The sequence below is a fragment of the Sapajus apella genome, unplaced genomic scaffold (genome assembly GCF_009761245.1).
Source record: "Sapajus apella isolate SASKATOON/1434 unplaced genomic scaffold, GSC_monkey_1.0 scaffold13, whole genome shotgun sequence".
Lineage (NCBI taxonomy): Eukaryota > Metazoa > Chordata > Mammalia > Primates > Cebidae > Sapajus > Sapajus apella.
Window position 1 is genome coordinate 1834414 of NW_022436953.1, and position 24294 is coordinate 1858707.

The 24294-nt window shown below is 37.7% G+C and overlaps 1 protein-coding gene and 1 long non-coding RNA gene across 12 annotated transcripts in view; both read left to right on the plus strand.

Moving 5' to 3' along the window:
• R3HCC1L (R3H domain and coiled-coil containing 1 like) overlaps nt 1–24294 on the plus strand; it is a 99110-nt gene that overhangs the window by 26223 nt on the left and 48593 nt on the right. For 5 of the 11 annotated variants that reach the window (XM_032281225.1, XM_032281226.1, XM_032281227.1 and 2 more), the window contains 2 exons: nt 3430–3539; nt 14544–14856. In XM_032281225.1, the coding sequence (XP_032137116.1) occupies nt 14850–14856 (7 nt within the window). In that variant the 5' untranslated portion in view covers nt 3430–3539; nt 14544–14849. Of the gene's footprint in view, nt 1–3429; nt 3540–14543; nt 14857–20729; nt 20827–24294 lie in introns of all 11 variants that reach the window. The other 6 variants (XM_032281231.1, XM_032281230.1, XM_032281233.1 and 3 more) reach the window with 3 other exon arrangements.
• On the plus strand, nt 14863–17096 carry LOC116553758. Its single transcript, XR_004269895.1, has 2 exons — nt 14863–15397; nt 15720–17096. It is a non-coding gene; the product is annotated as an uncharacterized LOC116553758 (long non-coding RNA).

A 24294-nucleotide genomic window follows, 5' to 3' on the forward strand; every position in this document is an offset into this window, starting at 1 on the left:
AAAAAAAAAACAAAATACTGGCAAACCAAATCCAACAGCACTTCAAAAAGCTTATCCACCACGATCAAGTAGGCTTCAAATGGGGAACGCAAGGCTGGTTCAACATAGGCAAATCTATAAACGTAATTCATCACATAAGCAGAACCAAAGACAAAAACCACATAATTATCTCAATAGATGCAGAGAAGGCCTTCAACAAAATTCAACAGCCTTTATGCTAAAAACTGTCAATAAACTAGGTGTCGACGGAACATATCTGAAAACAATAAAAGCTATTTACAGCAAACCCACAGCCAGTATCATACTGAATGGGCAAAAATTAGAAGCATTTTCTTTAAAAACTGGCACTAGACAAGGATGCCCTCTCTCACCACTCCTATTCAATATAGTATTGGATGTTCTAGCCAGAGCAATTAGGCAAGAAAAAGAAACAAAGGGCATTCAATTAGGAAAAGACGAAGTCAAATTGTTCCTATTTGCAGATTATATGATTGTATATTTAGAAGACCCCATCATCTCAGCCCAAAACTTCCTTAAGCTGATAAGCAACTTTGGCAAAGTCTCAGGATACAAAATCAATGTGCAGAAACCACAAGCATTCCTATACACCAATAAGAGACAGAGAGCCAAATCATGAGCGAACTCCCATTTACAATTACTACAAAGAGAATAAAATACCTAGGAATACAACTAAGAAAGGAAGTAAAAGAGCTCTTTAAGGAGAACTACAAACCACTGATCAAGGAAATAAGAGAGGACACAAACAGATGGAAAAACATTCCATGCTCATGGTTAGGAAGAACCAATATTGTGAAAATGGCCATACTGCCCAAAGTAATTTATAGATTCAGTGCTATCCCCATGAAGCTACCAGTGACCTCCTTCACAGAACCGGAAAAAACCACTTTAAACTTCATATGGAACCAAAAAGAGAGCCCACATAGCCAAGACAATTGTACGCAAAAAGAACAAAGCTGGAGGCATCACACTTCTGGACTTCAAACTATACCATAAGGCTACAGTAATCAGAACAGCGTGTGTGGTACTGGTACCAAAACCGAGATATCGACCAATGGAACAGAACAGAGGCCTCGGAGGCAACGCCACAGATCCACAACCATCTGATCTTGACAAACCTGCAATGGGGAAAGGATTCCCTGATTAATAAATGATGTTGGGAAAACTGGCTAGCCATGTGCAGGAAACTGAAACTGGACCCCTTCCTTATACCTTATACAAAAATTAACTCCAGATGGATTAAAGATTTAAACATAAGAACTAACAGTATAAAAACCCTAGAAGAAAACCTAGGCACACCATTGAGGACATAGGCACAGGCAAGGACTTCATGACTAAAACATCAAAAGCAATGGCAACAAAAGCCAAAATAGACAAATGGGACCTAATTAAACTTAAGAGCTTCTGCACAGCAAAAGAAACAATCATTAGACTAAACAGGCAACCAACAGAATGGGAAAGAATTTTCATATTCTACCCATCAGACAAAGTATCCAGAATCTGCAAAGAGCTAAAGCAGGTTTACAGGAAAAAAAAACCCATCCAAAAGAGGGTGAAGGATATGAAGAGACATTTTTCAAAAGAAGACAAATCTGTGGTGAAAAACATATGAAAAAAATCTCATCATCACTGGTCATTAGAGAAATACAAATCAAAACCACATTGAGATACCATCTCACTTAGAATGGTGATCGTTAAAAAATCTGGAGACAACAGATGCTGGAGAGGATGTGGAGAAAAAGGAACACTTTTACACTGTTGGTGGGAGTGTAAATTAGTTCAACCATTGTGGAAGACAGTGTAGCAATCCATTACTGGGTGTATACCCAAAAGATTATAAATTGTTCTGTCATAAAGACACATGTACATGTATGTTTATTGCGGCAGTGTTTACGATAGCAAAGACCTGGAACCAACCAAATGCCCATTCATGATAGACTGGACCAAAAAAATGTGGCACATACACGCCGTGGAATACCATGCAGCCTTAAAAAACGATGAGTTTGTGTCCTTTGTAGAGACATGGATGAATCTAGAAACCATCATTCTCAGCAAACTGACAACAGAAAACCAAACACCACGTTTTCGCTCATAGGCGAGTGATGAACAATGAGAATACTTGGGCACAGGGAAGGGAACAACACTCACGGGGCTAGGTGGGGGGATGTGGAAGGGAAGGGAGGGTCAGCGGGGGGGTGTGTGGGCAGGGAGGATAGGAGGGGATAACACAGGGAGAAATGCTTGACGCAGGCAATGGGGGTGGGGCAATGGAGACAGCAAACCACCATGGCATGTATGTGCCTATGCAACAATCCTGCAGGATGCAAGACATGCACATGTACCCAGAGCCCAAATATGATTAAAAAAAAAATTTTTTTTTTACTGCTATAAACAGTTCTGGAATAAGTAAGTATCCTTGTAGAAGTCCAGTTATTCCTTATGATAAATTAATCAAAGGAGAATTGCCTTGTCAAAGGCTTTTGACACACCCAAGTTTCTGAAACATAGTGTTCACAGCTTTCCGTATTAGTAAAATGTGTACCTCCACTGCCAGTGTGTTTGAGCCCTATCTGTTGATTTTCAGCAAAATAGAGCTTTTTTTTTTTTTTAATATTTGCCATTTTTATAGCAAAACAAAGTATGTTTAGATTGCATTTCTTTGCTAACTGATGAGGTTTTATTTTTTAATCCATCCACCATTCGGCTAGCCTGTCAGCCAGCCAGCATATACTTACTGAGTATCCATCATGTTCTGTAACCTATCCCATGCGGTAAAACTGTAGTAATGATTATAAGTTGAACATCTGTATATGTTTGTCTCTATATCTGTGTGTGTGTGCATGTTTGAGATAGGATCTCATTGTGTCACCCAGTTTGGAGTGCAGTGGTGCGATCACAGCTCACTGCAGCCTTGACCTTCTGGGCTCAAGTGATGCTTCCAACTCAGCCTCTTGAATAGCTGGGAGTACAATTGCATGCTACCATGCTTAGCTGATTTTTGTATTTTTTTGTAGAGATGGGGTTTTGCCATGTTGTCCAGGTTGGTGTCGAAAACCTGAGCTCCAGTGGTCTGTCTGTCTTGGCTTCCCAAAGTGCTGGATTATAGGCGTGAGCCACCATGCCTGGTCTCTTTTTGTGATTTTTGTTATTTTGTGCCTTTTTTGTTGTTGTTGACAGTTATACTTTCCTATCCACAGGTCTAAGAATGACAGAAGATTCCTTTTCCTTATTCTGTTTGGTTGATGAGCTTCTAAAAGTGTTTTTATATGTGTGTCTTCATTGCACATTCTGTGGCAAATCACTGTGTTAAACTCTTAGTATTTACCAAGTGAAATAATGAAAGTTAAGTGCCTAGACAGGTGTCAAAGAAATAACTGTATAAAAATAACTTTTATTATTACTGTTTTTTAGGTGAGGCTGCTGTCGGTTAGAAAGGAACTTTTGTACAATTTGCCTTCAGACACAGTGTATCTGCATGTTGTAGAGTTTTGTTATTAAGAAAATAAAATGTCACTTATATGGTAAGTTGCCTTTATTATGCATATTTTATAGAAATATTGTCTGTTTAAAGATTTGTTTGCTTGTATTTTGTTTTTACAGTGTCATTTTATTTTGTAACTGTCATGTAAAACGAGTTTGAAAATGGCAGTTTCCTGAAAGATGTAGGGTCTTTTGAAGATTTTCTTACTTCTGTTTACTGTCTGTTTTAATTTTATTGTTTGTAGTAGAGAGAACAGGTGCTGTTTAAATATTGGGATTAGTTTTCAAAGTTGGAGTACTAGCTTTGCCCTGTCTCTTTCCACTGTAACAGTGAGAGTTAACATCCTTCTTAAGCTCTGGCTTCCCTAGTTATATAGTAAGCAGCAGAGATGAAGTGTTATCTCAAGGGTTTGATTAACTGATTCAGGAAGAATAGGTGGTCATTTAAATAGTGAAGTATTATAAAACAGAATGAAAAGTGTTGTTAAATAACTTAGAAATGAAAAAAGGTAACTGGTTTTAATGTTTAAATATTACCCTATAAGTATTTATTGTCAGTTAAAATTTTTTTTTCAAGGAAGATTTAGTAGGTTGATAAAACCTACTGTTTTGTGAGGTTTTCTTACTCACATCCTCTGATGATCTTTTGAGTACATTTCAGCTTCTGACTCTCCTGTGTAGCCAGTGACAATGGGCCAGCCAATGCGTAGGGTGATAGCTTTAATGGTAACCAGAGGGTTGGTCACAGCAATTGTCAGAAGATAAATATACTCATGTGCTGCTGACGCACATTGCAAAACTTGGATGGAAATTATGACACAATACTGGTGATTTGCCGAATTTTCTCTTAAATGGTTTTGCACAGCTAAACACAGTGAGAAATAAATGTTGATGTTGAGAGCTGAGTTTAAACTACGTAGTCTCAAATAGAATCCAGGGATGAGGAACTCTAGGCACAGAAAAAAGAGACGAACAAGATTATCCTTAGATTGGGTTTTTTCTTAGTCTTTTTGCTTTTGTTAGCATCAGAAAACAGTCTTAGGTATTTCTAGATGTTTTGCATAGCTCATGTGAGTAGAAGCGTAGGATTTCATTGTGCATGACTGAAAAGGCCTTGGTCTCAGAGCAAATCAAAATGAGTTTTAATCTTGGTTATTTGAAATCTCCTTGTACCTGTCTTATTAGGAGTATTATTTTTTTTTTTAAGAAGAAACTAATTTGCAGCTGGCTATAAAGAGTGACATTGTATCTGGGAAAATGCTGTACTAACACACCGTGCTGTCCCACAAGAGTACTTCTCAAGTCCCCAAACGCAGTGCTGACAATCTGTGACAGCCTGTGAATTGTTGGGCAGCAGTAGGGGAAAGTGGACAGCAGAGTGAGGTGGTTGTGTGTAAGTTACAGAGAAGATGGGGAGGGGAAGAAGTGAGACGAGCAGAGCAGCTTCTAAGTTTTGTGGGCAGTTTGAATGGAAGGTGTTTTAGTTGTTGGGTTCTGCTAATACAGCTCTGAAACAAATAGCTAGAGGGTGGGGTGGAAATACTGTATTTCACCTTTCCTTTTAAGGTGTTATTCATTCTGTCTAAACTGTAAGTTTGGCTGGGTGTGGCAGCTCACCCCTGTAATCCCAGCACTTTGGGAGGCCCAGGTGGGCAGATGACTTGAGACCCGGAGTTCAAGACCAGCCTGGCCAACACAGGGAAACCCCATCTCTACTATAAATACAAAAAATTAGCTGGCCATGGTGGGGTATGCCTGTAATCCCAGCTATTTGGGAGGCTGAGGCATGAGAATAGCTTGAGCCAGGGAGGCAGAGGTTGCAGTGAGCTGTGATTGCACCAGTGCGCTCCAGCCTGGGTGCCAGAGTGAGACTTTTTCAAAAATACAAATAACAAGAAACCCTGTAAGTTTATATATTCTATTGATGAAAGCATGGGTTGGATGGAATTAAAACTTCTGAGGAGACTAGAAATATCACGTCATACCAGGAAATGAAACTGGAAAGGTATGGGTAATGGGGATACGGCCTATCTTTTCCAAGAATTATTGTAGTAGTAAGGCCAGTTACCATATCTAGATCCACAATGGCTATGCCATTCATCTCAGATGAATGTGTATCTTGTTGTTTATTTGATTGATTTGATACATATACTATCAGCTGTTACTGTTTCTACAGCAAACATTGTCAGACATGAAGGCAGGAATTTACGGATATTATTTGGGTTGTGGAGTAGAATTTAATGTGGGCAAGTTATGGTTCAATTCTTTCTTTCAGTATGAAAATAGTTATACAAAGTAAATAGCTTTGCTACAATGAACCTTTGGCTATAGCCCAGACTAGTACTGGGGACTGAATGTTTGTGTTCTCCCTAAACTCATATGTTGAAATCTAGTCCCCAGTGTGATGGTATTTGGAGGTGGGGCCTTCCAGATGTAATTTAGTCATCAGGGTGGAGCCCTCATGAATGAGATGACTACCCTTGTAAGAAGAAGCCAGGGGCCAGGTATGGTGACTCACCCCTGTAATTCCAGCACTTTGGGAGGCCGAGGCGGGTGGCTCACCTGAGGTCAGGAGTTGGAAACCAGCCTGACCAATGTGGTGAAACCCTGTCCCTACTAAATACAAAAAGTTATCCAGCATGGTGGCGCATGTCTGTAATCCCAGCTGCTTGGGAGGCTGAGGCAGGAGAATCACTTGAACCCAGGAGGCAGAGGTTGCGGTGAGCTAAGAGTACACCATTGCACTCCAGTCTGGGCAATAAGAGCAAAAACTCCATCTCAAAAAAACAAAACAAACAAACAAAAAACAAGCAGCAGCCAGGGAGCTAGCTTGCTCTCTTTCTGCTATATGAGATAACATATGCATATGCATATGCATATACATATACATGTACATATATATATGCATATACATATACATATACACATCTATTCTCAACCTACTGCAACCTAGAAGAGGGCCTGCTCCAGAACCAGGCCATGCTGGCACCCTGACCTTGGACTTCTAGCTATCAGAATTATGAGAAATTTTTGTTGTGCTTAAGCCACCCAGTCTGTGGTACTTTGTTATAGCAGCCTGAACTAAGACAACTAGTTTCTGTAACTCTCCAAAATAACACTTTCTGACTTTTTGCCTCTTCACATGTTGAGTCTGTTCTTTCCACTTGTAATGTCTCCCGTCAATTCTATGTTTGAGTATCTGGTTCTAAAGGCCTACCCTCAGTTCCACCCACTTTATGACATTTTCCTCACCCATTCCAAGCCGTTAGTGATATTTTTCTCCTCTGCTTTCTATTATTTACTGCTTTTCTCTTTATTTGGCAGTTAGAGACATATATTCCCTTAAAACAACATTAAAAAAAATCTTTCCAATTAAGTAGAGACATCTTAAGGGGAAGCTTCATTTTTAACTCATGTGTTTTAAACCATATTGTTACTTGTAGTTCTACCTTATAATTTCTACTACCCCAGCAGTGATGTCAATACAATATGTGCACTTAATAAGTATTTTTTGATGGTTAAAAAAAAAATTGCCATTGCCTATTGTTGGTTTTTACCCATCTTTTTTTTTTATTTTTTATTTTATTTTTTTTGAGACGGAGTTTCGCTCTTGTTACCCAGGCTGGAGTGCATTGGCGCAATCTCGGCTCACCGCAACCTCCGCCTCCTGGGTTCAGGCAATTCTCCTGCCTCAGCCTCCTGAGCAGCTGGGATTACAGGCACGCGCCACCATGCCCAGCTAATTTTTTGTAGCTTTAGCAGAGACGGGGTTTCACCGTGTTGACCAGGATGGTCTCGATCTCTTGACCTCGTGATCCACCCGCCTCGGCCTCCCAAAGTGCTGGGATTACAGGCTTGAGCCACCGCGCCCGGCTGGTTTTTACCCATCTTTAACAATTATCTTTCTCTTTGTATCATAAGAATACTAGATAAAAATTGTTTAAATACCTGAGCCATGTCCCTTTAGCAGATGATTCTTTTTTGAAAGCCTTCTGTAGCCCTGTATACAGGCATTCTGTTCCTTAAAGTAACATTGTTTTGAAGAAGTTACTGTATTGTAATTATTTGTTATTCTTGAAACTCCAATTAGTAAACTTTGAAACTGCATAGAAGAGAAACTCTTAAATTTATTAAGTTGCTAATGCCTTCTTTGCCTGAAACTTGCTTTTGGTTTTTCAGTTTTTCACCAGACACATTTCACACTTGCTGGTATAGCTCCAAGGAGGAAGGCAATAGATAAAGAGCTGTAACTATGTCTCTAACAGACAGACCCTACCTCATTTACAATTAATTCATTTTTGTTGTTATTATGATTTGGTATTTTAAAAATTAAACTATTCTGTGCTATGCATTTTTACCCCAACACAATTTTTAGAAGGCACGTGTTCTAGTCTAGTGTAGTAGTTATGTACAGAGACTTTGAAGTCCTATTCAACACTTGGAAACTGTGTGATCTTTAGTAACTTAAGTTTCAGATTTCTCATCTGTAAAGTTGCGATAATAATAGCTACCTCTTAGTATTGTAGTTGGGATCAAATGAGATAATATATGTGACACTTAGCTGAGATTAAGTCCGGTGGCCTCTACTTTCAAAATTTACTCAGTGGTTTATTAGCTTTTCTCTGTGAATTTTAAAGAGGAAAAAAAAATCAGGTTTAATGCATGTCAAGGTTGAGGTAAAGCCCCCAAAGCCTTGTCTATTTGAGATCCTTTATTGTCAACTATAGGATGTCAGTTAAACCCAGAATAGACCCAGGAGAGGAACTAATTTCCAATAACTGTAGAAACAGACCAACCTCCAGATGTGCAATGAGGGAAGTTTTAGGAGGGAGTCTTTTTCTTTTCTCCCTGCCCCCTGCCACCAGTTACATATGCAGAGTAGGAAGCAAACTTTTTCTCTCTACCTTTCTGTTACATATTATATTGCTGTTGTTCAGTTACATTAAAGCTTTTATCTGACTGCTTTTAATAGGTGCTAACATTAAACTTGGAGCAGTTAAGCTGGTGAGCTGTGGGGTTACCATGTCAGTGGAGTGTGAAAGAGACTACGCTGCAGACTGTTTCCCAGCCTATAAAGCGTGAAATCAGTTGGTGCTGATGCATGGCGACTGTAGCCAGTGGAGTGTAAAATAAGTTGGGGGCTTGAATTGTGTTATGTTATTAGAAAGACCTTTTCATACTAGTTTGTTTATGTATTTTGGGACCTCCAAGATCCTACTGGAATCATGTATTTTGTATCTTTTGTTGTCTTGATACTCAGTTTTTTCATGAAATGTTTGTTCTTTGTCCAGCTGCAGGCAGAGAAGCAGAGGCAATAAATATAAATGACTAAGGCAGACTAATATTAAAACACTGTATATATTCTGTTTAAGATTGCATCTGAAAATACCATTTGCAGTTGGTATTTGATGTACAGGTTTCTTCTGTTTTAGACTCAGGATATGAAAGTTTACTGTGCATTCTACTTTGAGCTTCTGTCAGTGTAAGAAGTGTGTTATCAGTTTCACTGGATGATGGTCCCATGTTGAAATGTGCCTCTGGAGAAGGGAAGTAGAGAAGGACAGTATTTTCAAATGCTTGGAGGAGTTGGTAGGAAGAAGAATAGAGATTATTCTTATGGGGAATAGAAGAGAGGGAGCTCTCTCCTGACACCAGGTGAGGTTCTTTACCATATGGCTTTGAGGGTGAGGCAAGGTGAATGAGGAAATTTCAGAGACAATAGTGAATTATTGTTAGCACTTCTAAGTCTGGAAGGTTATTGGAAATAGGCATGCCATGAAAGCATTAGAGGTCTTTCATTCTTACCTTACTTGGTTTTCTCTTTTTATGGCAGCAGTATTTGAACTCTTTTTGGTTGCTTTGCAGTTACATGGATTCTAAGCAAATTCTAAATGCAGGGACTTTGAAATACTAACCAACACTTAGAAGTTGTGTGACCTTCAGGTATTTAAGCTTCAGATTTCATATATAAAATTGGGATAATCATAGCTTTCTCTTAGTACTGTATTTGGAACCAAATGTTATAATGTATATACAACATTTACCACAATCCCTGTCACACAGTAAGCACTCAGTAAATGGTAGCTGATTATTATTCTTTCTCTTCTTCTACTACTACTGATGGCACTACTCCACCACTACTTCACTTTTGCTAGTAGGGCCTAAATTGTAATGAAACAGAAAACATAATTAGACATGGTTCATTGCAGCAGATTTTGAAAAATATCTCATTGTTCTCTTGGGCATTGTTTAATAGTTCTTTCTTAACTAAGTAGAAACTCTAAAAAGACTTTTTAAAATGAAAGGTAAGTAAGAATCTTTGTCTTGGCTTAAGATAGCTTTGCAAATGAGTATACAGAATTGGTTATTCTAAAATATATTTGCTTAATGTAAATAAATCAGCCTTTATTTGAGCTTACGGAATATATAGAGCTAACAGTTTAAAGAATTGTTATTCCTTATTACTCACCTAACACAACCTTTTTTTGGGTGAGGGGGAATTGTTAGAAGTTTTTTTTTTTTCCTCTGGTGCCAAGAATAGTCATAGTAGAAGTCTTGTCCAGTGTATGAGACACATTTTTGTTGGGGAATGGGATGGAAAAGTCATCCTGATCATTTATCCTTAATGGTAATGAGCATTAGTGTAGATAATATATTTGGATTTGATGTGCATTATGTGATTATTTCTTCGGCATAATTAACTTCCTGATTAAACTTTGCTCAGCATATATCCTGAGCGTATACTTGGTGGAAAACTGATAATAAAGCTATAATCGTGGTAAAACTGCTAGTTTGGGTTCTGGTCTTAGTTACCACTCAAATAGTCTTAGATAAACCCCTCAACCAAATGGTTTTTGAAGGCTCTTTTCAGCTATAAGCTTTCTGTTTGCTTGTTTTGAGACTGGGTCTTGCTCTGTTACCCAGGCTGGTGTACAGTGGCATAATCATAGTTTATTGCAGCCTCAAACTCATGGGCTCAAGCAGTCTTCCTGCCTCAGCCTTCCAAGTAGCTAGGGTTACAGGTATGCACCATCATGCCCAGCTAAGTTTTTATCTTATTTTAATTTTTTAGTGACAGGGTCTTGCTATGTTGCCCAGGTTGGTCTTGAACTCCTAGCTTCAGGCAGTACTCACACCTTGGCCTCCCAAAGTGCTGGGATTGCCTACGTCAGCCACTGTGCCTGGCTTCAGCTATAAGATTTGAAGATCCCTATGGAGGTAAGCTTAGAAATTGGGAAATATAGCAGTGACACATTTTGACCACTAGAGGGTGAAGTCCAGTCAGTGAAGTTGTGCTCTGTATTTGATCAGAATGTGGCATTCTTTGAAATGAAGAGGACGCATTGCTCCTCTGCTCATTTAGGTTAAGTCATAAAGCCTCTTGCTCTCTGCCTCTACTTGCACTCAACATCTTTCTGGTTTTTTCTTTTCAAAACTTTCTATATGGGACTGGGGCAGATATTAAAGAAAGGAGAAGAAAGGAGTAGAGGTATCTAATTGTCAGATATTCATCAAATTTTGTTCTATAAGATAGTGAATGACTCTCAGATGACCTTTGGGCAACCTTGATGGAAAGCACAATAGTATAGGTGGCCAAACTTCATTATTTGTGGCCACCTTCCTTCCCCAGAACACATAGGCACTCACACAACACTTAATCCTCCTTGCCGTCATTCTCTCTGAAATTCCAAGGATAAAAACAGAATATTTGAGAAATATAGTAGAATGAGCACAGCCCTTATAACTGTAACCAAGGTTCCAGTCTTGCATTGCCACTTAATATCTGTGTAACCATGGACATAAATTACAACCTTGGATTCTCGGTGTCTTTTTCTGAAAAACTAGAATGTGAATTCTGACCTATACAATCCCTTTCAGTAAGTTTAATTCTAAAACTCTGTAAAAATTCTTTAATGTTTATTTGAAGGGCAGTGGGATTCTTAGTGGAACACTTTAATAAAGTAGTATCTTTAAGCAGTAGCATATTCGTTTTTGATAGAAACAGAGCTGTAGATGTTGTTAAGATATAAATATTAAAGTATTAAGTAAACTGCCATAATAGCAAGTAGAAAGACAGTTACTACTCCACCGAGACGTTTGTTAGCCTCATAAACAAATACGGACTTGATTCTCTGTGAATGTAGGCTCAGGATGGCAGCGGTTCATTCAAGAGAAGCCAAGGCTAGGAGGAGCCAGGCCAAGCTTATTTTGGGTATAGTTAATAGTGAAACATTTTGAGAAGAAGGCATTTGGGGATAAGTAAGCAAAAGAGGGCAGGTAGGTTCTGGGAATCTGTGGTCATGAAGCTGGAGTCAGAGTCCATTTCTTCCAACCACACCAGTGGAAATAACTTTGACACAGCATTCAATTATACCAGTCCAAGTTGCTGTCTGAGAGCTCAGGATGATAACATGGAAGGAGCAAGGAAAGGCGTGGAGTCCAAATACCCAGACAAGCTGAGATGAGTGTCTAGAATGTGATAGAGCAAATGGACACAGAATTGTGCTTGTGAAAGCAGGCAAAGATTAGCACTTACTATTATATTTGATATGTACACAAGAGGGTAGAAGTCAGTTAAGCTGACTGGGTAGGAATAGCATTTTAGGATTATGTACAAAAGATAATTTTAATCTGTCCTGGTTTTAATCACTATCCTTGGTGTTGGTAGAGAAGGTCTGTTCAGTATGTCTAAGGCCCTACACATGTTTGAGGCTTGTGATTATATCACTGACAAACTCTAGGATGTTTGATGGTTCTAATAGCTTCACACTCCACGGGATATACACATATTCAAAGATCTGCTCACTACTGCTGCAGAGTTCATTTCACAGAAATGAACTGGCTAGTAAAAAATTTGGCAGGCAAACTAGCTTTTCAAGTAGCTGCTAGGAATGGAGCCCAGCTGTTCCCTTTGGGCTTGAGCTGTTGGAATTCATTGGGTTAGCAGCTAGAAAGAATGAAACTGTAACATTTTTAGCAGTGGTTCATGACAGCAAAGCAGAGGTGTTAGGATTTCTGTTCTAGAGGTTTACACTGCAAGTAACTTAACTTGATTGTGTGTCTTAATATTACTGGGCTTCTGACCGCTGAAATATGGCTTGGATCGATGGTGGTTTAGAGAAAGTAGAAAGAGGGCTATCCATCATTCAGAGGCTCCATAGAAGCTGGCTGATAATGCTGCTTTCACCACGCAGCCATCTGTCCATCCATCCATCAGTAGGATGAAATGAGATTTAGCGGAACAGGCAGCCGTAACTCTGAGATACTTTCTAACCAACAATTGCAGCCCTGGACTGAGTCTGACCACAAAGCACAGCACTGGGGTTTGGCGGGATGTGGCAGCAAGTGCAGCCTCCTTCCCGTCACTGCCAGCCTAGAATGTATTCAATATGAGACTAGCCCAGGCTTACTTTCTATACAAAATTTGACTAAACTTGGGATCACAAGCAGACAGAAATAGTCTTCCAGCTCCAGACTATTTTACAAGTGGAGCAGACCCTTTCGGTGGGGACTTTTTTTGTTTGTTTGTTTAAGACTCTGGCTACTTTTAGTAATTGCATCATTGTGGTACTTAGGGAGGAGGCAAAGATAATTCACTGATTTTATTTTATATAAATCCTTGTTTTGCCTCTTAAATCAACATTTTTACCTAGAGTGTTAGGTTGCAAGAACGGAATTTTTTTCCTCTTATTTCTCTCTATTCTTTGGTGGTGTTAATATGAAAGGAAAGAAAATGTAGATGGGGAAATGGGTAAAAAATTTGAAGCAAGAAACTTGATGATCTCTAAAATGGACAGTCAGGCTCTGAATAATTAGATGTGTACCATGTCTTTCTAGTTCTTTTGCAGGAACATTGAGCCTTCTGAGAGAGCCTCTTCGTCAGTATAGCTCTGTGCTCATGTTACCTGTCCTGGTACCATGCCTAGCCATGGCCAGCTTCCTTGACTACTTTCTCTCAGTGGTCACTTTAGACCTCAGCTCCTGCTCTTTGTTCTGAAACCTTGCTTTTCACTTCAGATTGGGGGAGGGGTAGAGGGAGCCTAATGTACCGGAGATGCTTCGGAAATGAGAGCCTTGGATGAATTCCTGGGCCTATTGATCCACCGGCAGTTTATGCATCCTGACATTCATAATCTCAGTAGGCTGCTGATGTTCCTGATTAATGGGCCCAGGGGCTGTCCATCCGTCACTTCACATTAATTACTGAAGAGGTGTTTTTCCAGTGATTTACCTGACAGCGGGCTGTGATAAATACCCCTAAGCAGAGTGGGCAGTGATTAATCACAGGACCACACCCCTCCCCCTACTCTTTTCTCCCCCCCAACCACAGGTTAGCATTGGGACCTGACCAAAGAGTGCCCCCTCCCCATAAGCTATCTATCTCCATAATTGCTTGTGGATGCATATTTATTGGGGCATGGGACCTGGCATATAGCATTCTAGAATTTGTGCCAAAGATGATGAAAAATAAATCTTCCCAATAGGAAGAGTAACTAACATGTTTTTACATGGGGCAGGGAAGAAGTGTCTGTGAGCTGCCTGTATGCTGCTTTTTAAGAACTCTGATAGGAATATTGCCCACCTACTATGCATGCACTCAATACTGTGATGGTTGCTTTTTGAGCTTTAAAAAGAGGAGCTAGAACAGCTTTTGTGTTTGCTATATTTGTGGTATATTCAGGGAGAATATGTGAACAAATATGAGAAACTAGAGAACATTTCAAAGTACTAACCTTGGGAGAATTGGACTAGAACTTCAGGATTCCATCTCTTTATGGCCTTAGAAAGTGAAATTTAGTTAAATATTTAAATATTTTAATGTTTTTCATGTGTCAGGCACCGTATTCAACTCTGGAGATATGAAGATGAGTGTGATAAAGCTGCGATCTCAGGCAGCAAAGCCTAGTGCCCCTTACCTCAGTTTCTCAAAGTACAAAATAAACTTCTGGGAAGTTATTGAATTAATTGTAAATTACTATAAGATTTAAAGTAATTTAGAATCAATTCGTACATCAATTTTTCTCTGAATATGATTGTATTCTCAGGATAAGTGTGTGAAAGAGATTATCTGCCCTTAAGAAACTTACGGAGTGTGAGATGACATTCATAAATGAAACATTTGAATAAGAGTATAAAGTAATATATAACGACAGTGATATAATGGCACTGAGATATCTCAGTTTTAACATAACTCTTTTAAGGAGGGCATTAGACATTATCAAGGAGGGCATTTCAGAAGTTGGAAGGAGCAGACAAGGAGGCCATCCTTCCCAGAATGGAGAATTTGTGTCTTAGAATGATAGAAATATTATTGAAATAGTAGATTGACATCAAATCATGGAAAATCTTGAATGCAAGGTAAGCTTAGTTTATATATTGTATGGTCTGGGGAATCTAAGCTTTTGAGTGAGAAAGTTTGGGAAGAAATGCATTTTAGAAAAAATTCTTACATATTGATTTACCTAATGTTATTTGTAATTGCCAGAGCACCTCGGAATTCTCAGAGCCCTCTTTTCTTCTATAGTTCAGAATAAAACCATTCAAATTAAAAATATAGTTTTGTATATCTGCCTGAGTGCATTGCAAAGGATTGTGTAGTTTGGTCATATATGGAGGAGATGGTAGAGCTGACAGTCAAAAGAGACCGAGTTTCTCATCGTTAACTTGTGCAAAGTTGAGTAAGTCAATGAAGTCTTAAGTAATAACTGCAGAATTAAATTGGGAAAGACTGTAGCCTCAAGATTTAAGAAACAAATCATCAGTCTTACAGATAACTTCAAGACTATACTGATTATTCACTGGCTACTAGATAGGTATATTTTAAAGCCAAGAATCAGAAATTTAAAAAATTAAAGAATCAGTGCTGTCAGCTATATTTTGGCAGGAATTTTAAAGAGATGTCATTTTTTTCGTTTTTCTCTCTTTTTTTTTTTTTTTGAGACGGAGTTTCACTCATGTTACCCAGGCTGGAGTGCAATGGCGCGATCTCGGCTCACCGCAACCTCCGCCTCCTGGGTTCAGGCAATTCTCCTGCCTCAGCCTCCTGAGTAGCTGGGATTATAGGCACGCACCACCATGCCCAGCTAATGTTTAGTATTTTTAGTAGAGACGGGGTTTCACCATGTTGACCAGGATGGTCTCGATCTCTTGACCTCGGGATCCACCCGCCTCGGCCTCCCAAAGTGCTGGGATTACAGGCTTGAGCCACCGCGCCCGGCCAGATATGTCATTTTTTTCATTAAAAAACTTAAGATTATATGTAGCAGAATTCACCTTTATAGAGTACATTTTGTGAATTTTGACAAACATACACTTGTGTAACTCCCACACAATTAAAATGCAGAGAGAGCAGTTCCATCAATACAAAAAATTCCCTTGTCACTTTATAGTCAGCCCCTTACTTGATCCCAAGCTTTTGGCAACCAGTGGCATGTTTTCTGTCTCCATAGTTTTGTATTTTCCAGAATGTTGTGTAAATGGAATTGTATATCTTTAATGATAAAAGATTTTGAGCATCTTTTTTGCCATCCTTATATCTTTGGTGAAATATTCTTCAAATTATTTTGTTGTTTTTTTGGCACTGAGTTTGGAGATTCTGGATGAAAGTTCTTTATCATAGATGTGATTTGCAAATATTTTCTCATAGTTTATGGCTTGTTTTTTATTCTCTTACATGTCTTTGAAGAGCAGAAGTTTGAATGTTGATGAAGTTGAGCTTATTGATTTTTACATTATTTTATTTTATGGATCATGCTTTTGATGTTATGTCTAAGAAATTCTTTGCAAAACCAAAAATCACAAAGATTTTTTTCCATATTTACTTATAGAAGTGTTAAAATTGTAGGTTTACATTTAGATCTGTGATTCATTTTGTTAGGTTTTGTATATGGTATGAGTTATGGATACAGTTTTTGTTGTTGCGAATGAATTTCCACTTATTTCGGCACCATTTTTTGGAAAAGCTCTCTTTCATAGAATTTCCTTTATACCTTTCTTGAAAATCAATTGTTCATATAAGTGCGAGTCTGTTTCTGGACTCGTACTGCATTTCATTCATCTATGTATTTACCCTTTCTCCAATATGACACTTGCCTGATTATTGTAGCTTTATAGTAAACTTGAAGTCAGGTAGTGTGAGTTCTCCACCTTTGTCCCTTTTCAGAGTTATTTTGGCGATTCCAGTTCCTATGCCTCTTCCTATCCATTTTAGAATTACCTTCTCATTTTCTGTAGGAAGTCCTTCTGGATTGATTCTGATTTAATTCTGAAGATCATTTTGGGGAGAATTGACATCTTAAATATTGAGGCATCTCATTTATGACCTGTCTTTAGATTTTTGATGTCATTTATCAATGTATTTTAGTTTTCAGCATAGATTCTACACATACTGTGTTAGATTTATGACTAAGCATTTCATGTTTTTGGGTGCTAATGTAAATGATACTCCTCCATTTTCAGTTTTTTTTTTTCACTGATAGCATATAGAACTGCTTGTATCCTTATGACCTTGCTAAACTTACTTAGTTCCAGTAGCTTTGTTATAGATTCTATGAGATTTCTATGCAGAAGATTATGTTGTCTACAGATAAAGACAGTATTACTTCTTTCATCTAATCTGGATGTCTTTTACATTTTTTTTCTCCCTTGCTGTACCGGCTAAAACCTCTATTTTAATGTCAAATAGAAGTGGCAAGTGTGATCGTCTTTTCTTTGTTTTTTGCATCTTATGGGGAAAAGCATTGGTTTTTCATCAAGCATAATACAAGCTGTGGGTTTTATTGCTTTGCTTTTTTTTGTAGATGCCATTTATCAGGATGAGGAAGTTCTATTCCTAGTTTACTGGATGGATGTTGAATTTTGTCAAATATTTTAAGTACATCTCTTGAGATAATCATGTATTTTATTTTTGTTAGTCTTTTGTTATGTGAATTACATTTTGCCTGAACATTTTTTATTTCTTCTTCAATTTGAAAGATATTTTCGTGGATATAGATTTCTGCATTGACAGTTTTTTCTTTCAGCACTTTAATGGTGTCTGGTTTGCATAGTTTCTGAAAGGTCTTATCCTGTTCCACTGTGTTGTACCATTTTTTTTTTAACTGTGGCAGGCTTCAAGGTTTTCTCTTTATCATTTTTTTTTTCCCTCATCATTTTGAATATGATGTGTCTAATTGTGGATTTTTGTTGTTTGTTTATTTGATGCATGTTAGTGTTCTGTGAGCTTCTGGGAGTTGTTGGATATACTTTATTAATTTTGAAAAATTTTGGTTATTATCTCTTTATATTTTGTTTCTGTCTTACCTTTCTTTCTGGAATTCCAGTTACACATATGCTAGAGTATTTTATATTGCCCCATAGCTCTTGGATGCTCTCTGTTTTTCATTCTCTTGTTGTGTTTTGTTGGAATAGTTTCTGTTGATGTCTTTGCTGATTCTATGATTGTTTTGGTCTACTGATAAGGTTGTTGAAGACTTTAATCTCTGTTACTACATTTTTATTTCTAGCATTTCCATTTGATTTCTTACTGTTTCCATCCCTCTGCTTAAATTACATATATGTATATGCATGTTATTTACATATTTCATTACAGCATTTAACATATAAATTCCATGTTTGATAGTTCTAACATGATGGTTGTATCCGAATCTCATTCTATTGATTGCTTTGTCTCTTGACAGTGCAGTTTTGTGTTTTGTTTTGTTTTTTTCTTTGCTCCTTGTTGTTGTTGTTGAAATCTAGACGTTTTGTATAGAGAACCAGCTAAATAGTACTTATGCCTGGAAATGGACATGCTTTGTCTTTTCCTGAGATGTGTGTGTGTGTGTGTGTGTGTGTGTGTGTGTGTGTGTGTGTGTGTGGTGGCGAGTAGTGTTGAGGGTTTTTGTTGTTGCTAGTTTACCTTTAATTTACCACAGCCTTCAAGATTCTCTAGCATTACTTTGTGTTTAGGGTTGGATTAAGTATGCCAGACTTTTTCTTAATGTCTACTCCACCCTTATGTTTAGGTCTTCCCTTTGAACTTGCATCTCAGAGAATGTATTTCTCCATTCTTTAGCTCTTTGCTCACGAACAGTCATGCATCACATAACAATGTTTTGGTCAGCAGCAGACTGCATATACGGTGATGGTCCCCTAAGATTATAATACCATTATCTTAACTGGACCTTTCTATGTTTAGATAAAATACTTACGATTGTGTTGCAGTTGCCTACAGTATTCAGTACAGTAACATGCTGTACAGGTTTATAGCCAGGCTATCCTGTCTTTGTGTAAGTATACTCTGTGATGTTCTCGCAGTAAAATCATCTAATGATGCATTTCTCAGACTGTATCCCTGTCATTATGTGACCCATGACTGTAGTACATTGCTGTTACATGTTGTTTGAGGCTTGCTAGTCTCCTTTTGGTTGGAGGCAGGGAGGACATTTTATGTTGGATTTTTCCAGTCTCAGTTTTAGCTAGGTGTTTTCGTTTTTTTTTCTGGGTCTCAGGTATGGGGCTTTTTCAGAGATCTTGCCCCTTCTTTAAGGGGGGTAGAGGGCTTTTTTTGTTTGTTTGTTTTGTTTACTTCTCCTAGCTGTGGGTTCACATTTGCCTTGTAGTAATTTTTTTAAAAAGTTTTAACCAAATTTTTATTGGCTTGTATGTTGCCTGATATTGACTACAGGTAAAGTACTCATGTCCCATCTCTCCCTTTAAAATCTTGTCTTTCCTTAGATTTTAGATTAGTTACTTAGATTTAAGGTTGCTCTACTTTTGTGCTGGGTTCAAGAAAATTTGTGATTTTGCACAATATTCATCTTTTACTTTGTTTGAAGGGTGAAATGACATTCTTTCTAGCTTTCTACATCCTAAGCAGAATCTAGAAGTCCCATTTATTTATTGAGGATGTGTATTGATATGGAATTTTTGACGGTTAAAATATCTTTTAAATCTGTTCCTTTCAGTTTTTTCCTCCAGATTTTCATTTTTGTTTGTGCACTTATTCAATTAAAAAAAAGTCAAGCCTGTGCTATGTGTCTAGGCACTGTGCTCAGTGTTGGGGTATGTAGGGGTGGGCAAGTACCCCTAATAATCCCTTCTCTAGTGAAAATATAGTTTAATGAGGAAGTCTGGATAATTAAAGAAGTAATTATACTAAAGTAGTGATAAGAGCTGTAGTAGGAGAGGTATATGGAAGGAGGCACCCAGTCTTATCTGGAATGATTAGGTAAGGCTTCTCAGAGAAAGAGCTGTGATACAGACCTAAATAGGTTACATAGGAATTAGGTTAAATTAGGAGGCTGTGGGGAAGTAGAGTAGGTGGAGGGAAGAGATTGTGCAGTAGCTGCGATGCAGAACAAATAAAAACCCCACAAAACCAATGTGAAGAGTTTGAAAATCTGAAAGAAGAGCCATGTGACTATAAAGCATATGAAGACAGAAGTGACTAAAGGTAAGACTGGAGAAATTGATTGGAGCCAGGTTAGAGTCTTCTAAGCCATGTTAAGCTATGATTTTATCATGAAAATGATAAAAAGTCATTGAAAGACTTTAGTGAGGGTGACATCTGAGTAGTTCATGGTTTTGAAAGAGTCATTTTGGATGGAAGGTGAAGAATGAATGGAAAGAAACAAAGCAGTCACCGAGACTAGTTAGATAGGTTACCTTAGTAATCCAGGCATTTGAATGTGTTGGTTTAACCTGGAGTAGTGACATTAGAGATAGGGACAACCAGGCAAATTAAAGAGATACTCAGGTATAAAGATCAGTGAACTTCTTCGTTGATTGAATACAGAGTGAGAAAGAGGGAAGACTTGGAATGTATCCAGTAGAAATCTTGGTATGTTTCTATAGAACCTCCGAGTTTCCTTCCTTTCTTCAGAGGGAGAGTAGAAGAAAGGACCCTTGGTTTACTTTAATAATTACCATTTATGTATGTATGGCCCGAAATTCATTGAGGCCATGGAGGTAAGTCAGAAAAAGGGAAAAGGAAAAAAATATCTTAATATGTAAGTTATGGTGAATGAACTTCTCTTGCCTGATTGTCTTCGAATGTTGAGAAAAACAGGACAATTTGGTTTCTTCATTTTTGATGTTTAGCCTATTGGTATATAAATAAATAAAATCTGCAAACCTTGCTCTTTTGGAATAAAAATAGCATACAATTGATCTCCTCAAATAGCTGTTCCATGTAGAGAGACATTTAATTATATTTAATCATATAATTTTCTTTTTTTTTTTTTTTCTAGATGGTTTTACTCAGCATTTGGTGTGGTGGATCTTACCTAAACCTTTAGAACTTGTATTAGAGTGTTCAAGTCTTCTGAGACTCCAGAGTCACCTAAGGTAGTGATCATTGCCACTAATAGCCTTGGCAAATTTTATACAGAACATTGCTGTGGGTGCCAATGGTGTTTTTCATGGCAGTGGAGGGGCAAAGTATGATTTTCAGAAAAAGGATGTTAGTGATAAATAGCCCTCATATGAATCAAGATTTCAGTGGCTAAGGTGGGAAAGTAAGTGTGGAGCTTATGAAGGCAATAAGTTTTCCTTCTAAGAATGATATAGTTAAAAGCAAGTATGTTGTGTTATTACAATGTTAGAGTTATGCAGTTATGATTTAGAAAATTTTTGCTTTGTTGAGGGTATACTGTGGGATAGAGTTGTGAGTAGCTAATAACTCAGGTATTAGTCAAAGCTGAGTGTATATTCTGGTTTCTATACTTACTAGCTAGATGTACAACCTTGAGTATTCATATATTCATCTGTAAAATGGTGGTAACAGTTATATACACCTTGAAGAGTTGTTGCAAAGGTTAAGAGAGATGCTGTATACAAGCACTTATCCCAGTGCTTAATTCATTTTGTAGGGTACAAATTTAAATTATATTGCCATGTACAGTTTGTTAAACCCAACATGCTGCAGGTTGAGTAGCCCTTATCTGTAATATTTGGGACCAGAAGTGATTTTTATTTGGAATTTTAAAATTTTTTTGAATATTTGCATTATATTTAACATTTGAGCATCCCTAACCTGAAAATATGAAATCTGAAATGCTCCAACGTGCATTTCCTTTGAGTGTCATGTCAACGATCAGAAAGTTTTGGATTTGGGAGCATTTTGGGTTGCAGATTTTCATATTAGGGCATATCAGCCTGTATAAGGTTTTTATAATCTAAGAAACAGTCATAGTCTTATGTCTCTTAATCATTTCTTATAATTGGATTATGTCTACATGGTTCCCATCTGTAAAAATGGCTAGTACTTTAAAAATACAGAGGATCATTTCTTTGATGGTGGCAGGAAATTATGGTTTACAAGAATGAAGTAGCTATTGGATGGGGCGCTTACATCTGGCTCTAGTTTAATTTGCTGTTATCATTAGTTTGCACATAAGGTCTCTTTTTATAAATATATATGTATCATATATATAAATTGAGAAAGGTTTGCTTTAGTAGGAAAATAGCTAGTGAGTTGAGTCCAAAGATAAAATATAACAATTGTTTCTTTTTTTTTTTTCTTTTAAGAAATAAAGTCTTATTCTGTTGCCCAGGACAGAGTGCATTGACTTGGTCTTAGTTCACTGTAACCTCAAACTCCTGGGTTCAAGTGATCCCCCTACCTCAGCCTCCTGAGTAGCTAGGACTATAGACGTGTGCCACCATACCCAGCTAATTTAAAAAAGTTTTTTTGTAGAGATAGAGTCTTGCTGTGTTCCCAGGCTGGTCTCGAACTCCTGGACTTATGTGATCCTTCCACAAGTCCTTGGGTTACAGGCAGGATCCACTCTACCTGGCCAAAGAAATTCTTAACTTCGTTCAAGAATACACATACCTTTTATACACACACACACACACACACACACACACACACACATAATCACAACCTCTAATTAAGAAACATCTGAATTGATACTGCTTTGTGCCAGGCAGATTTGCTTTTGGGCTCACTTATTTACCAAACGTTTATTGAATGCCATATGTGCCAGGAATGGTGCTGGGTATTGAGACTCTAAAAATAATAAGTTATTTCTTGCTTTCAGGGAGCTGTAGGTATGATGGGGAGTCAGAAAAGCTTACAGTTTGGTATGGCAGCAGAGAGCATGGAATACCCACCCCACATTTACTCAAGTAATATTTATTGAAAGCTAAAATGTACAATTATTCTGTAGGCATTCAGAGATCATTTAGAACTACATCTCAAAAGGAACAGCCCTGAGTCATCCTTGGCAAGTAAGTCTTCAAATGGCAATGGGGAGAGTCTTGTTTGGATCCACTATAGGATAGGCTCAGTGTAATGCTAGATAAGGCTAGAAAACTTCCCATCAGCTTTGTTGACCCATTGGTGTTCGTTAGCCTTTTCATTTCTTTGCCTCAGTTAGGTCTTTCAGAGTAGCTTTTGGAGAACTGAAAGAAGGCAATTAGGGCATCTTATCTCCTAGACATCAAGTAATTGAGATAGTTATTTCTGTATTTTTTCCCCATAAGATTGTTAAAGTTATTTAAGTGGGGAATACTAACCACACTGATATAGGCATTTATGAGCACAGACATTGATCTCAGAGTATCTAGATTAAGATCTAGATAGTCTTCAGCCATATTCTAGTCCTTTGGCCTTGGTGGACACATAATTTAACACCTTCGTTGCTTCAGTTTTCTCATTTGTAGAATTGGACTAGTAATCCTTCCACTTCATAGGGTTGTTGGGAGAATCAAATGAGATGTTACTATTTTGAACATAAAATAGTCAAGTGAGTTAAGTCAACTTATTTGACAGATGAGCAAATAAGATATGGTAAGTGGCCAAAATATAAAGTTCATGTGTTAAAGTTCATATACTTTGCTCAATTAGGAAACACCTCAGATCCTTACTTAGAAGCCTTTTATTGTTACTTTGTATGTAATTTGGACACCATGGAATTTGCAGTGCCCTTTAGGTTAAGAGAAATAGATAGGCCTAAAGTAGCAATAAATGACAGATGGTGAAGAGAAAGAAGCAATAAAATCAGATACTCTACTAAAGAAAAACAGCGATCTGGAGGTTGTAGTACAGCTGTGCATTGCATATGGGATGAGGATAGACTTTCACAATGAAGAAGACATCACCATGTACATGGCACAGGTTGGCAGTTTGAATAGAGCTGTTTGACTTCTCATTCTGCTCTCTGCTAGTGATTCTGTTTCTTACATGCCTTTTAGTAAGGTCTATCTATGTGAGGTCTCTCAGTGAGTGTCTCCCTGGGTTAAAAGCTTATTTTTCTTTAGTCCAGATATGTTAGAAAGAAGATCTGTAGAGTACTTTCTTTCACTGTAGACTTTAATTTTAGAAATTATTATCTTATTTTGTTAAATTGTAATGTATGTTTTGTGTAACCTGGTTTGAATAGAAGTAAGAATGACTCTCCAAGCAGATATAGGGATTATTTTGTGTTTTCAAGTGTGAAATATATCATTGTATTATAATAACTAGTGCAAGTGCATTTACGGAAGGATACATTAAGAAAACTACAGCAGGATCAGTTGTGGTTCATTAGCAGATTTTATAGTTTTTAAAATATGAAGCCATTTCTCAGCTCTCCAAGTATAATTTTTTATGTTATTATATTACACACAGTGCCTCTGGGCTGTTGTATGTGTTGAATCTGTTTTAAAGTGAAGCTTCTATGCAGGAGAAGGACATTTCTTGGTTTCTTATTTGCAAATGCAGTTGACCCTCAGTGTCCCTGCGGAATTGGTTCCAAGACCTTCCTTGGATACCACAATTTGAGAATGTTTAAGTCTCTGATATAAAATGGCAGTATTTGCATATAACCT